Here is a 16,233-nt window from a genome sequence, read left to right as displayed (position 1 = left end):
ACCAAGCACACGACCGTCAATCTTAGATTCAGAGAGAGCCAAAGCCTCGATGGTCGTGCTGGCAGCATTGTTTTGGAGATTGTAGAAATGCTCCAATGAGAATGCAGCTCCTGAAAAGATGATATTATTCCTAACACACCAGATACTCCATAAAACAGATAAGAATAGTATGATAGAATCAGATGGGGCATTTTTGGAGTAAAAGAAAGAGATCCAGTTAATAATCCAGTCTCTCATGCTAACATTATCAACAAAATCCGTAGAAATGCCCAAAGAGGAGGAGGCCCATAATCGTTTAACCAAGGCACAGTCCCTGAACAAATGCTCAAGCGATTCAAAAGAACTTGGACCGCGACAAAGAGGGCAGACATAATCCATTATCATATTTCTCTGTTTAAACTTGTAACCCACAGAGAGAGTGTTAGTTAAAATTCTCCATACAAGAATCTTTCAGACTTGAGGTCCTGGTAGACGCCAGAGAATCCGTTTGCAACAAATTTTAATGGTGGTGTTGATGCGTGTTCTATGTTTAGTAGTGCTAAACCTGGAGAGATGGGAACTAAGACCAATAGCATAACCGCTCTTAACAGTATAAATTCCAGATGAAGAGGGAGTCCAATAGGCAGTATCCATAGTGGTAGAGACACAAATAGGCATGGCATTAATTTTCCTAGCCCACTCCTCGTTGAAAAGCTCGTCAATAAGCTCACGGTCCCAAGAATAAGACGGTAATATAAGATCCCTCACCGTAAGACCGGTCATCGATTGTGGGGGAGGATAGCCGAAACTTGTAACCCACGGTGGGACTGACCCAGTAATCCATTTTGAACTCCAAATATTAAGATTAGACTCGGTGCCAAACTTCCAGCCTAAGTTTGGCAAAATAAGCTCAAGACCATATAAAATACTCTTACAGTCCCAAGAAAGGTTAGAACCATTTTTCATAGAATCCGGGTAAGTGAGAGATTCATTACGTAGTAACTTATTAAAAAAAATACACGACTCAGTAAAGAACTCTTGGAGATTATTATTTTCCAAGCCAACTTACCCAAAAGGGCCTGATTCATACACTTGATGCTCCGGATACCGAGCCCCCCTTCAGATTTTGGTAGACTTGAGAAATTCTTACTACACCAGTGTATAGTAGTCTTTGATTTCGTTCCAGCCCACCAAAAATGCGACAACAAAGAATTGACTTTGTTCGCCACACTTACCGGTACTTTAAATACCGATAGGACAAAATTGGAAATAGTGGACAAAACAGAAGAAATCAAAGTTAACCGTCCAGCCGGTGAAAGGAAGATTCCGTTCCAGGAAGATAAGCGCTTCTTAACCTTTTCAATGAGATCATTGAAGATAGTCTTTTTAGAAGAACCAAAGTCCGCCTCAATACCCAGATATTTACCAATACCTTTAGGGTGCTGATTTTTGCAACACACATTTTACTCATCTCAGTACACGGTTGACAATTATACCCCTCACATTTCTCCTCCCATTTTCCCTCTGTAATCTCTCTCTAATCTATTCTCTCTATTTTCACATACTCATTCTCCTCAATTTTACACCACCCTATTACCGGCTACTATTGTCGTCGTTGGAGAGAGGGTTTGCCGGCGAGCGTAGGTCACCGGCGACGAATACTGTACTGATAAATTATGTACTTCGTTCATAAATTATTCTTTACAAATGTATGTATTGTATTCATAAACATTCTAGATACTACATACGGTACATTCTTCCTCGTAGTTTCGTAATACGCCCAAAAAAATCCACGAATGTAGTACAAGGAAAAAAAAAAATAGAAATTCAACATGTACTAGTGTACTGTGTACTATGCTCACCAATAACAAGACTACTGTGTACTAGTATAGACCACCGTTAGAAACAACCCCACTATGACTACTGCCTCGCCGGTTAACATTAATATTGTCTCGTTCGCCAACCGAACTTACACCATCACTGCTGTCTAATTGCCCCTCTCTCCTGCACCTACCACTGTACCATTGCTTCATTACCACCGTATCACAAACACCATTACCACCGTGGATGGCGACGGTGACCCGGGCGTAATCACCACCAACAAACCCACCATACGACACTAATTAGCCCTTAATTAATTTAGATATAAACTCTAATTAAAAAGGAATAAAATTATAAGAAAGAGTCAATTAAATTATTAATATGTATTAAGGAATTAAATACCTAATCTTCATACTCGAAGAATTTTAAAGAGGTGAAAAAGATTAAGGTTAATTTTAAGGAGGTTGAAGAAGATTAAGGTTTCAACCATGGAGAGAAGGTGGAGAGAATTAGGTTTGATTTTTTTAGTCAAGGGTAAAGAAATGGAAAATGTATTATAATGAGTAAAAATCGTAATGCGAAAATAAATTACGTACCTTTATTATGACCAATTCGCAAAATTTTCATACCATTTCTGACCGAATTCATATTACTACTAGGACTGAAAACAATACCCGATTTTTCTTCATTCATAATCTGACAAGAAGCTTGACAATAGTTGTCAAGAATATTCTTTAGTCTCAAAAAAGCCTCGTCTTTGTCCTGAAGAAAAAACACCGAGTCGTCTGCGAAGAAAAGGTGAGAAATAGGGGGCGCGTACCTAGATAGTGAGAAAGAGAGATATTAAAGATTGCAAAGGATTGTTTTCGGAGTTGAATAGTCCTAATTTGTGACAAGGTTTTTGAAGGTTTCATTGGGAAAAATAGAGGAGAGGACGGATAGACAAAGCAAAGGTTGATTCGATGGTGAAACTCGAGAGGTAGTAGGACCAGCTGCTGCAGTCGTTGTTGCTTGAACAAACCCTTTAGGCATGGTATAAGACGGGTTCCCATGGACAAAAAGCATTTGCAAGTTCCAAAGCTCGAATACGGACACGAATTCTCAAGTACCTTAAATTCATGAGCTCACAGATGGCATTCGAGATCCAATATCTTCAATAATTTAAATTCGTTGCACAAGAGTTTCCATTGAGACGATGATAAAGAGACTTGATCAGTATCAAATGATAGGAATGCTCGAATGGACGAAGGATCACAATTACCTTTGGATTCAATGAATCGAGTTGTGTGCCTATGAGTAGAAACTCTCCGATGCTTGTTACCAAGGGGTGAAGGCAAGGCTGACATTGATGCACGAGGTTCAAGTACCTCCTTATGAGAGATGACAAAAAACAATTCTCTTTCTTGGCCTCTTGAATGCAAAGATCTCGTAAGATATCGTGAATACGACATGTTTTAACTCCGCCATCACTTCTTCTTGTCCCGACTTGGATTAAGCTCCAGCCGACAAGTTCCTCCACATACCTCTCTGCAACATCTTCCAATGGCATGTCACCAATCGGGTGTACGAACCTCTCGACTATCCACAGAGCAATTAGTCTTGGGACCGACATCTCATAGTCTTTTGGGAAGGCTACAAAATAAAGAAAACACGGCTTTAACTCTGTTGGAAAACTAAGAATTTAGACAATTCCAAATTCCATTGCCTTGAAGCTTGTTTGAGATCATATAAGGATCTCTTTAACAAACATACATCCCCTGGATTCCCAACTGTATATCCCTCAGACTTCTTCATATAAACTTCTTCATCCAAATACCCATGAAGAAAGGCATTGTTGATATCCAATTGATGAAGAATCCAATTCTTTGCTACAGCTATGGCTAATAACAACCTAACAGTGGTGAACTTGACAACAGGACTAAAGGTGTGCTTATAGTCTTATGCCTTCAATTTGACTATAACCTTTTGCCACCAGCCTAGCCTTATATTTCTCCACAGTACCATTAGGATTAAACCTGATTTTGTACACCCATTATAGGTGTTAGTATCCGGGTGTTATTCTGTTCTAAGTCAGTGAGCTCCTTTTGCATGGTTGTAATCCAAGCAGGGTCATCTTTGGCTTGGTTATAACACGAAGGTTCATACAGAGAAAGAACTGCAAAACAAGATTTTTGATATGTAGAGGAATACCCATCTAACTGAACATGAGAGGTCAGAAAATTAGATGAACCATGATTAAATGTGTCTTCAGGAATCAAAGATGGAGGAAGACCTTTGAACAAATAACCAGAGTCTAGAAAAGACTTGTCTAGGCCTGCTAGATGTCCTGACAACAGGAACAATAGTAGTTTGACCAGTTGCAGGAACACCAACATCAATAACTACAGCTCCTGTATCTGTTGGTGTATCAGTTGCTGTTACTGTAATAGCTGGTGAAATGGTATTCTCAGAAAAATACTCAGGAGTAGTTGTTTCTTCAGGATTGTGGGAAGAGATAGGAGGATCAGAATCATCCAAATCAGAAGAAAAGGATGGTAAATAGGTGGGAAAAGAAGCTGAATGAGCATCAGCAAGTCCAGTATGCCTTTTGAAATCATGACTATATATAAGGAAAAAGTTGCTCTTGAAAATGAACATCTCTGCTTAAAATAATCTTGTGATGTTCTAGATCATAGAGCTTATACCCTTTCTGGCCAAAAGGATATCCCAACATTATACACCTAATGGCCCTATCTGCAAACTAATCCCCTTCCTTCGTGGCAGCATATCATAAACAACCAATTACTCTGAGATGAGAGTAATCCGGTGGTGTTTGAAACAACATTTCAAAGTGTTTTCCATTTTAAAACAGTAGTAGGCATAAGGTTGATGAGGTGGGTTGCAGCAAGAACCAATTCTCCCAAAAATCTCTTAGATAAATGACCCTGTAGCTTTAGAGCCCTAGCTACCTCAAGCAAATATCTATGCTTCCTCTCCACTCTCCCATTTTGTTGTAGATTTCCAGGAACAGATTTTTGATGAACAATCCCATGTAAAGAAAAAAGAACATGACATTCTTTTTGCACAATTTCAGTTCCATTGTCACTCCTTAAAGTTTTAGTGATAGAATAAAATTGATTTTTGGCATAAGCAATAAAATGAGTAAATGTATCAGAAATAAATTCTTTGTTTTTCAATAAAATTGTCCATGTAATCCTTGTTAAAATCATCGACAATGGTAAGAAAATAAGAAGAACCATTGAGGAATTTGACTCTATAAGGTCCCCACAAATCCACGTGAACAAGTTCAAAAGGTGCAGTGGTGACAGAAACACTAACATGAAATGGAGTTTTATGATGCTTTGCCAAAAGACAAGTATCACAATGAAGTGTTTTATTATTATTAATGCTTACAGTATTAGGAACAACATGCTTTAAAGCAGAAAGGGATGAATGACCCAATTTGGCATGCAAAAGAGCTACATCAACAGTGGAAACAATAGCAAAAAAGGATGAACTAGTACAACATTTATTTGATATTGACTTAGGATAAAACTTTGCTAAGTGAAAAATGCCTCCAACCTTCACTCCTGAACACAAAATCTCCTTAGTGATAGGGTCCTGAATTAACAGTTTATAAGAGGTAAAATTAGCCATATCATTGGTATATGGTTTATAAGAAATAGATGGAGCATGTACAGTAGAAGCCAGGATTATACTTGAGACTACATGAGCAGGATTTTGTGCTTTGTACAATTCCTTAGCAATAGCCTGAACAAAGGAGACATCGGTGATGGATTGCTGAACCTGAGAAGCCTCACAAGGAGTGTCATTAACATAGACCTCAACTTCCTCAACATGAGCAGCAAACTTTCGTTCAATTCATCCCAAAGCTGCTTGCTTGAGCGAACAAAGGATAATCCAGCAGAAATTATATCACTTAAAGAATGCACAATCCAGCGCATCACTGTGTAATCAGTTCGAATCCATTCCTCGTAATTAGCATGATCATCAGCTGGCTTAGGATAAGTTCCATTGATGAAGCAGAGTTTATTTTTAGTGATTAACGCAGTTCGGATATTACGCGAACAATGAAGGAAAGATTTTCCAGAAAATACTTGAGGCATAATCTGAAGCAAAGCTTGATCATTATTCGACAAATGAAGTGGATCTTTGTAAAGAGACGTATACGAAGATTGAGTAGTTTCAGTCATTTTGATCATGATGAAAAAAATCACAAATCAAGAAAAATCAGACGAAAAGCGGAATTGTAAGAAGAAATTTGATCAAATTCGCAAAAGAAACAAACAAAAAGGAATGTTTTACGCAAATTTAGATCAAAAGAATCACAGGAATCGAAAAATTAGCGGGTGATACCATGACGAAATCTGCTAAGCTTATGAAGCACGCCATTAATGGAGGTAGAAAAGCTTCAAACTTAGGAGAAAAGAAGAACAGTTTACTCAAGATGTAAATAAATTGCTTATTTTATTAATTACTAGATTTATTGCCCGTGCTACTAAAAATTGTTTTTTTTTGTAAGTGACTTTGTGAAAAATGTAGTTATATTGTCGTAAGTAATTAATGACTTCAAAATTATGTATAATGTACTTTGTAATATTAATAGGGACTTGCTAAATCCCGCACACAATTTTACTTAATCCCGCACATTTTTACTCATTATTCCGACTCTACCCCTCTCATTTCACCCATCCACCAAGAGAGATAAATCAGAAACCCTAAATGTTAGCTAGCTCAAACTAGCCGTTGCTCCATATCTCACGTATAAAATCATGCAGCATAATTCTCTCCTTGTATATCAATTAGAATATTTAGTTATTCGTTTCCGTAAATATAGTATTCCCTCCTCTGTATAAATAGTATAGTGCTAACATGTAATAAGCAACTTTTCCATTTGAATAATATTACAATTATATTCTTCCAATATTATGAATTTGTCATGGTATCAGACTAGGTAATTAGTCTTTGCCTCTCTTCACGTTTCTTCTCTGTTCATTTTTTTTCTATTCTTTTTCCGATGACGAACTCCGATTCATCACAAATCACTAATCCTCCCCCAAAATCTTCTTATTCTCTTGTCCATGTTGAGCAACCGGGTCAGATTATTACTCCGGTTGCCTTTAATGGCAATAATTATGACGAATGGTCTCGTCTATTTCGTCCATCTCTTATGGCAAAGGGTAAATTAGGGTATATTGATGGGACGATAATCAAACCGTCTGCCACTTCCGATGAATCCAAATCTTGGACGGAGGCAAATGCTTTAGTTACAGCATGGCTTCTTGCATCAATTGAGCCGACGCTACGAAAGCAGATTTCTATTCGTCCCGAAGCGAAAATGGTGTGGAACGACATCAAGAATCGATTCTCACAGGAAAACGAGGCTCGTCTTTACCAATTAGAGGCTGAGTTGCTTGCTTGTCGTCAAGGACCAACGAAGATATTAATGGCTTACTACGGTCGTATGACCGTCATTTGGGACGCCATCTTGGATCATGACCCACTGCCGTATTGCTCGTGTAATCCTTGCACCTGTGAATGGGTGAATCTTATGAATGCTAGGCGAGACAAGAAGCGGGTCAGAGATTTCTTATTGGGACTTGACGATCGTTTTACGAATATTCGTTCACAAATCATCGGTATCTCTCCTCTTCCTTCTTTAGATCTTATCTATAATCGCCTTTTACAGGATGAGGGTGTTCGTAATTTATCATCTAGTAAATCGGACACAACCCCGGATGCTATGGCATTCGCAGCTCGTCTTCACCAGGGACCACGTTCATCAGGGGGAGGGCGTGATAGTTCTGACCATCGTAATAATTCTGCCCCATCTAAGTATTTCTGTATTGCGTGTCAAAAGTCGGGTCATAGTCTGAAATTTTGCTATCAAGTCACGGGAAAATACCCCGACTCATGGAATGGACCTCGTAACCGTATATATTTGGACCCGAATGCCACGGATTTAACCAATGTAGTGTTTGTACCGGACTCGCGTGGCAATAATGCCTCTGACCGAGGCAAAACACCTCGTTCTAGGGCACCTGCTAAAGCCAATATGGCATCAGGCTCTCATGGTACGTCTTCACAACCTCCTCTCACTCAATTTGATAAGATTGATTTGAATTCTTTAACTCCGAGCGAGTTGGTGGAGTTGGGTTCCCTTTGGCAAGCGCATAAATCAGACTCCACTGCTGACCGTCTCAATGGTAATTCTTCTTCTTTTACTTGGATTATTGATACCGGAGCATCCCATCATATGTCAGGATGCCTTTCTTACTTTTCTAATGTTAAGACTATCGACCCTTTATCTGTTGGATTACCTAACGGTGATCTTACGATTGCTACAAAAAGTGGTGATATACATTTATCACCTCGACTTGTTTTACGTAATGTCTTATTTGCGGCCAATTTACATTGCAACTTAATATCGGTTTCCAGCCTATTAATTGACACTACTCTCACTATCCAATTTTCCCATAATTTATGTCTCATCCAGGACCGTACCTCGAAGACGGTGATTGGTGCGGGTTAACAGCACGAGGGCCTATACTATTTAAAAGGAGTCCGCGATGATAAAGCTCATGCTTGTATGGTTGGTTCTAATGATTCTCTAGAACTTTGGCACCGACGGTTGGGACACCCATCCTCCAGTATTTCCCGTTTTTTACCTTTTATTAATAAAACTGCTCATAGTCCTAATGTTTTTCATAGCAAGAATTGTGACATTTGTTTACGCGCGAAACAGTCTCGTGAACATTTTCATTTAAGCACTAGTCGTGCAACATCGTCCTTTGAACTTATACATTGCGATCTTTGGGGTCAATATTCTAAAAATGCCTCTTGTGGATCTCGATATTTTTTAACCATTGTAGATGATTTTTCGAGATCCACATGGGTCTATCTTTTACGTCACAAAAGTGACACAAAACAAAAATTATTGAATTTTTTTGCTATGATAGAACGCCAATTTGAACGAAAAATTAAAATTTTACGTACTGATAACAGTACGGAATTTCGACCTCTCATACCTTTTTTCAAAGAGCATGGCATTTTATTTCAAACTTCCAATGTTGACACCCGCAACAAAATGGTCGGGTGGAACGTAAACACCGTCACATATTAAATGTTGCACGGGCTCTTCTTTTTCAAGCAAGCTTACCTATATATTTCTGGGGCGAAAGTGTCTTGAGTGCGGTTCATTTGATAAACCGTACCCCGACACCTCTTCTCGACGGCAAGACACCATATGAAATTCTTTTTAACAAACCTCCTAATTTTACAAACCTTCGTATTTTCGGTTGCTTAGCATATGCCAAAACTTTAAATCGTTCACACGATAAATTTGCTTCCCGTAGTAGAAAATGTGTTTTTATTGGATATCCTTTTGGAAAAAAAAGGGTGGCGTCTTTATGATTTAGACTCGGGTTCGTATTTTGACTCACGGGATGTTATTTTTATCGAAACCGATTTTCCGTTTAAAAACCTTAATATTCATGATAGTAATCACGATCCCACATCCCTCGCTATTGACACTTTGACCCCCATTGACCATACTCTCCTTCTTTCAACAACAACTCCATCCTCGGAAACAATACCGCCCTCTGACCCGCCTCCTGACCACTCGGGTCAGCCGCCTCATACAACCCAGACCACCGAGTCCACCCCAGCTACGGACCCCACCCCAGACCCGCCTCCTGCCACGCAACCAGCCCAATCAGGCCCTTCTAACCAGGCTACCTCAACGGAAATGGGGAGGGGGCATCGAACTAAGAGACCCAACTCCAACCTTAACGATTATGTGCTCTCTCATCGCCCCTCGTTGCATTCACTCCTCGCCTCATCATCGTCTTCCGGTACCGCTTATCCTATTTCTCATTATCTCACTTATGATAAGTTTTCTCCTAAACACAAAGTTTTTTTGTCGGTCGTGACTAAACACCACGAGCCTAGTTTTTTCAAAGATGCCGTGCAGGTTCCGGAATGGCATCAAGCTATGAAATTAGAAATCGATGCTCTCGAGAAAAACAACACATGGACCCTCGAACATCTACCTCCAAATAAGAAAGCTATTGGGTCCAAATGGGTCTACAAGATCAAGTACAATGCGGACGGATCAATAGAACGATATAAAGCTCGATTGGTTGTCATGGGTAATCGACAAATTGAAGGTGTGGACTACAATGAAACTTTTGCTCCCACTACAAAACTCGTCACCGTCCGTACTCTGCTAGCCATTGCCGCTGCCAAAAGATGGGTCCTTCATCAAATGGACGTCCACAACGCTTTTCTTCATGGTGACCTCCATGAGGAAGTCTATATGAAACCTCCCCCGGGTTTTTTTCCGTCTAATGATGGCAAGGTATGCCGACTCAGAAAATCCCTTTACGGGCTCCGTCAAGCTCCTCGATGTTGGTATGCTAAACTCGCTTCCGCACTTCTTCAATACGGGTTTAAACAATGCCCATATGATCACTCTCTTTTCTCTATTTCTCGCCCGGATACCGAGGTACACGTCTTAGTCTATGTTGATGATTTGGTAATATGCGGCAATAATACTTCCTTTATTACAAATTTCAATAACTATTTGAGCACATGCTTTTACATGAAGGACTTAGGGGTCCTTAAGTACTTTCTCGGACTTGAGATTGCCCGAAATAATTCTGGCATTTTTATCTCTCAACGAAAATATGCTCTGTATATTTTACAAGAAACGGGTCTTCTTGGAACAAAGCCTGCCGCCATTCCTATGGAACAAAATCATAGGTTAGCCCTCTCCAAAGCCGATCCTATGTCTGACCCACAACCGTATCGCCGTCTCGTGGGAGGACTTGTGTATCTCACCATCACCTGGCCCGAAATAACTTACTCGGTTCATATATTAGCACAGTTTATGAATGCCCCTACAACTGAGCATTGGAATGCAGCTTTGAATGTTGTTCGCTACCTAAAGAACTCTCCGGGACAAGGTCTTCTCCTTCGTTCCGATAGTGACTTGCGCCTTAATGCTTACTGCGATGCTGATTATTCTACTTGTCCAATGAGCCGCCGTTCTATCTCTGCCTATCTCGTTTTTCTCGGCTCCTCACCTATCTCATGGAAAACCAAAAAGCAACCAACAGTTTCCCGATCATCTGCCGAGTTCGAATACCGCGCTATGGCAGTTACCGTGTGTGAGCTTAAATGGTTAAAAGGTTTACTACAATTCCTTGGTATTAATCATCCTCACCCTATAAAACTTCAATGTGATAACAAGTCGGCCCTACACATTGCCCGGAACCCGGTATTTCATGAACGTACTAAGCACATTGAAGTCGATTGTCATTTCGTGCGCGACGAGATTAAGAGAGGTTTAATTGCACCAAGCTATGTACACACGAAATCTCAACTCGCGGATATCCTCACTAAAGCTTTGGGTCGTGCCTCATTCGATAACCTTCTTTCCAAGTTGGGTGTCTCATCTCTCGACACTCCAACTTGCGGGGGGATGTTAGCTAGCTCAAACTAGCCGTTGCTCCATATCTCACGTATAAAATCATGCAGCATAATTCTCTCCTTGTATATCAATTAGAATATTTAGTTATTCGTTTCCGTAAATATAGTATTCCCTCCTCTGTATAAATAGTATAGTGCTAACATGTAATAAGCAACTTTTCCATTTGAATAATATTACAATTATATTCTTCCAATATTATGAATTTGTCACTAAAAAAAAATGTTGTGAAATAAAGACAAGAGAGAAAAATAGAGAGAAGGCAGAGAGAATATGAGAGAGACAAAACTGTGTATGGACATCTATAGAATAACCTAACATATGGACATCCATATAATATCTCTAGAATAACCTAACATATGGACATCCATATAATATTACATAATAATATTTCATAACACTCCCCCTTGGATGTTCATTACTGAAGAAGATGCCTCGTTAAAAACCTCACTAGAAAAACCCCTTGGGAAAAACACTGGCGAAGGAAAAGAGTACACTAATCTTCAAACACGCATAATAATAGTTGCCTCGTTAAAACCTTTCCATGGAAAACCCAATGGGACAAAACCATGGATAAGGAAAAAGAGTACAACGCGTGTCTACTCCCCCTGATGACTACATAACTTAATGTATCTTGAAATGAACCATGTTTTAACGTAACTTATCGTCTCGATAGTTGAATAAAATCCATTGTAGTTGTTAAACTTGATATCTTCAAATCCTTGATAATTTATATCTTCATATTTCATTAGAACTCACAATCTGGGTGTAGTCATTTGCGATGACTATTGGATCTTTATTTCAAATAATACTTCCACAATAGTGATAGGGAATTTCTCGATAGATGACATAATATTATATGTCAAGAATAACTCGTCTTAATAACCATAGCGTATCAATGCGTTGTGTTACCTCGTTAAAAACCTTGCTAGGAAAAACCCATTGGGACAAAAAAAACCTAGTCAAAGGGAAAAAGAGTGTAACCATCATTCCTTAACTCCTTATCTTAAGAAGAATCAATCCGATAATTATTGAATAAATAATCCAATACCTTTGAGTGTTTTTCTTTGCTAAACCACATATGTATGAATTGGCATTCTCATTGTAGACTTTGACTACATTATTTTCCAATCGTTATGGTACTTCTGGACCATAAACTAATTTCACATGTTTAGCATGAAGCTCATTTAAATCATTATTCTCATATGCTCAAACTTCAGGTTGAGACAATAATAATTTCCTTGAAGTAAACTCTACATGAATTTAAATATTCCATTTTGAAAATAATCACGATAACATTTCAATCGTGTCGTAGAGAATCGTATATAATCACGAGTTCCCAAAACTCAAGAGGCTCCTATAGGGAGTTATCCTCGTTGGAGTATCTCGTAAGATAATAAAATTTCTCTTTTTTTTTAATCATTTATCCATTTAAAACAATATTATAAAACATGTTCATACATATGATATAAAACTAATTCTAAGCAACAATTATATAACAATGTAATAAAACTAATTAACATGCAAATGATGAACTTAATCTCTAAATGTACAATATGATGACTCGATAATGCAAACTGTATAGTTTTATTTTCCAATATTCATAACTTCAATTGACTTCAGGTCAATAGTTGGACATTTAGTCCATGAGCTCATTTATAATCATAGATTATATGTCAACAATCAAAATTGGACTTACTTATAAGATCCCTATTATCTAGTCCATTATATTCCGCGCGCAAATGCATATCGGTTCCTTAAACATATCGATATAATTTCAATATCTCGTGATATTGTCAGTACTGATCAATGATATCTGAATATATTTGGTACCGTTCCTTTTCTATATAGGCCATCTATTATCATTCAGATATCTATGTCACTTCCGGGACATCCAAATTTGTTTACTCCATAGAAGTACCAACTGCCCAAACTTGCCATTTTCTTATTACTTGAAGTATGTGAACCGATATGACTCTCACACTATATTTCACGTGTGCTTTATTGTTCAATTTGGCAAGAATCTCAATTTTATTACATATATTTTCTATGACTAATTTATAGCTCGCTATACCACATATAGGGCTATACTGTCTATAATTAAATCATAGATTTTAATGTAACATATCACATTTTGATAAGGTAATAAAAGTGGTATCATAATACATCTTCATAACCATATGAATACCATCATTTCTAATTCCATGAACCTCTACTTGATGTATTTCATACTGAAAACAAACCACTGAACTTCAGGTTCAGTTGGGGATAATTTACTTGTTTGTTTTTACCAGCTTTTCCTTATCATTCTCCCCCTAAGATGGTAAAAACCATAACCACCTTAGTACATAATTTCTCATATCACCGATGAGAATTTATATGGGCATTTTTTGTATAATAACAATATAATGCAGTTGGATTTTTAATGTGCTGAATCACAATGCCCAATTCGGAGACTAACGATTCCATATAATAATCAAACTGTGATCTCCAATATTAAATATATATACTCAATCTCCGTGTAATGTCTTGCCTTTAATAAATTTACACGAGAGAGTTTTCAGCACTTATGTTTTCCTTAGGATAAACTTCAGGTTTATCAAAACGGGTATAGTAAGAACCCGGATGGCTTTAATTTGTCACATCAGAATCATTTCATGTCAACTTTTTTTAGTTTGCCAAAAATACACGGCAATCTTTAATGGGAATCAGATGTATCTCAATAATTTAACTGATCACATGGACACATGCCATAATTTAGTTGACAATATTCATCATGCTAATCTTATAGCAATACTTGTATCAGTAAATCTCAAATTAAAATTTTATATCCGGCCAGATAAATGATGTGACATCTGACATAGGACACAATAAGTGTCTCATATATGTACGCAAGACTCGTCAATATTCCAATAGGGAATATATTACTCTTTGAGTATTTTCATATGACCAACAATTATAATCGTCAACATATGCAATGATGACATATGCATGCTTATCACAACGCATGTTTCAATGTGCTATATAACATAATAATATTCGTATGCCATTTTTTTATTTTCTCATATCAAACTCTTGTATGCGAGTCTCATATTCTCACATGACTTTTCATGAGATATTTTCATTTCTTTCAATGAACTAATTTGGCTCAATAAAGCCACATGATTAAGCTCAATTAAGGCTTTTTTACTTGGCTCAATAAGGCCATATCATTAGGCTCAATTAAGGCCGCAACATTAGGCTTATCATAATGCCATATTCTCGATCTCTGCTACAGACAGAGTCTTTATCAGATGTCACATTCACTTTAAGGAATGAATCAAATTTCATATCTCATTATACTGTCCAGCTTCAGGTGAAGAAGAATCAATTAGCAAATAAATTTGCCTTTTATAAAGACCGCTTTAAATTGAACAGCGGTTCATATACTCATAGACGTGGACTTCTGACCACTTACACTTGAATATATTGTACTGATGAGACGGTGTTAAGTTATTACACAACTTTTAAAACTTTGAACTTCAGGTCAAACTCGTGGACATATCTGTTCATCTTTATAAAATAAATCTTTGGAATTTCAGGTTCAAAAATTATATGATATGTCCTTTTTCAAAACTTGTTGACCGCATATATAAAACTTTTAGGTCCAATTGTCCAAGAATATTTACATCATTATAAGAGTGATGTAATACGCAAACATAATAACTTCTCATAAGATATATTAAAATTCTATTGACGTAATTCAGAACAAAAGGGACCAGAGTATTAAATCAAATCCAAGTAATAAAACATGAACGTCAAACCGAACTACGGAGATACCAATAATATACCCCAGATTAGCAATGTAAATTGATCGGCATAAACTTAGTCCAACAAACCAACTTTTTTTTTTTTTTTTTTTTACTATAAGAGCAAGTTGTACAGATGATCAAGTAATAAAAACAAATAAACTAAGTATGGTACAAATGAACCCATAATCATTATTACTCGTATCTAATATTTCATTTAGATTGGCCGCATAACCGTATTCGATATTTAGATATGATAAAGTGTTAAGATGGCACGGTGTACATTAGTGTATGACATGCTAAGGGTTCACAATTACTTCGTATAAATTTATAATAGCTTAAAGAAGGAAATTCTAGACGGCTAAACGAAAGCGAAATCTAGTGAATCATATCATGCACGGTACCAAACACCAAATTCAGTTAAGCAATATGAATCATAATTATTATCGTTATGACTAATGAACGAAACAAATAATTAAAGACATACAATTACCACATACAATTCGTACGTACATATACAACATTATTTTATGTAGTTTATATTAGCTTTTATGAAAGATAGAAAAATCAACAAAGGTATATGCTATGTCATAAATATTTGGGCAAATCGGTAGATGGACTGATTTTTAGATTACCCGTTCTCTCATATGATGATTAAAATTCTAAAGCGAACTAATATACTCTATTAATCGCAAGTATAATTGACGATTATGTAGATCCAATAAATAATAAATTGGACTTGAAAAACATACCTAATTCAATTGAATAATAGAGTGCCCTGATATAAACCTCCAGATTATCAGATCTTAAATAATATATGAAGTACAAACAAATTAAGACTAATAATTCTTTTCGCTCAGTCGGTTAAGACTCGTGCTGATAACGTGTTGTGAAATAAAGACAAGAGAGAAAAGTAGAGAGAAGGCAGAGAGAATATGAGAGAGACAAAACTGTGTATTATTGCATTATGAGGGAGTTTATATATACACATACAATAGGGTAGAGTTTCCATAATATAATATCTCTAGAATAACCTAACATATGGACATCCATATAATATTACATAATAATATTTCATAACAAAAAAAGAAATTTCCCCAAAAATACTTGGATGGACCACCGGTCTCTCACCCTCTCCCACCCCAAAATGTTTGC

At 37.2% G+C, this 16,233-nt stretch overlaps 1 protein-coding gene across 1 annotated transcript; it reads left to right on the top strand.

The window, feature by feature from the left end:
- Positions 1-6,817: 6,817 nt before the first annotated feature.
- LOC141620265 (uncharacterized) lies at positions 6,818-8,332 on the top strand. Its single transcript, XM_074437183.1, has one exon. It carries the CDS (start codon positions 6,818-6,820, stop codon positions 8,330-8,332), a length of 1,515 nt encoding a protein of 504 aa, XP_074293284.1.
- The last annotated feature ends 7,901 nt before the right edge of the window (positions 8,333-16,233 follow it).

The sequence above is a fragment of the Silene latifolia genome, chromosome X, assembly GCF_048544455.1.
Source record: "Silene latifolia isolate original U9 population chromosome X, ASM4854445v1, whole genome shotgun sequence".
NCBI lineage: Eukaryota > Viridiplantae > Streptophyta > Magnoliopsida > Caryophyllales > Caryophyllaceae > Silene > Silene latifolia.
Note: the sequence above shows the minus strand (reverse complement) of the source record. Positions and strands in the feature narration are given on the sequence as shown.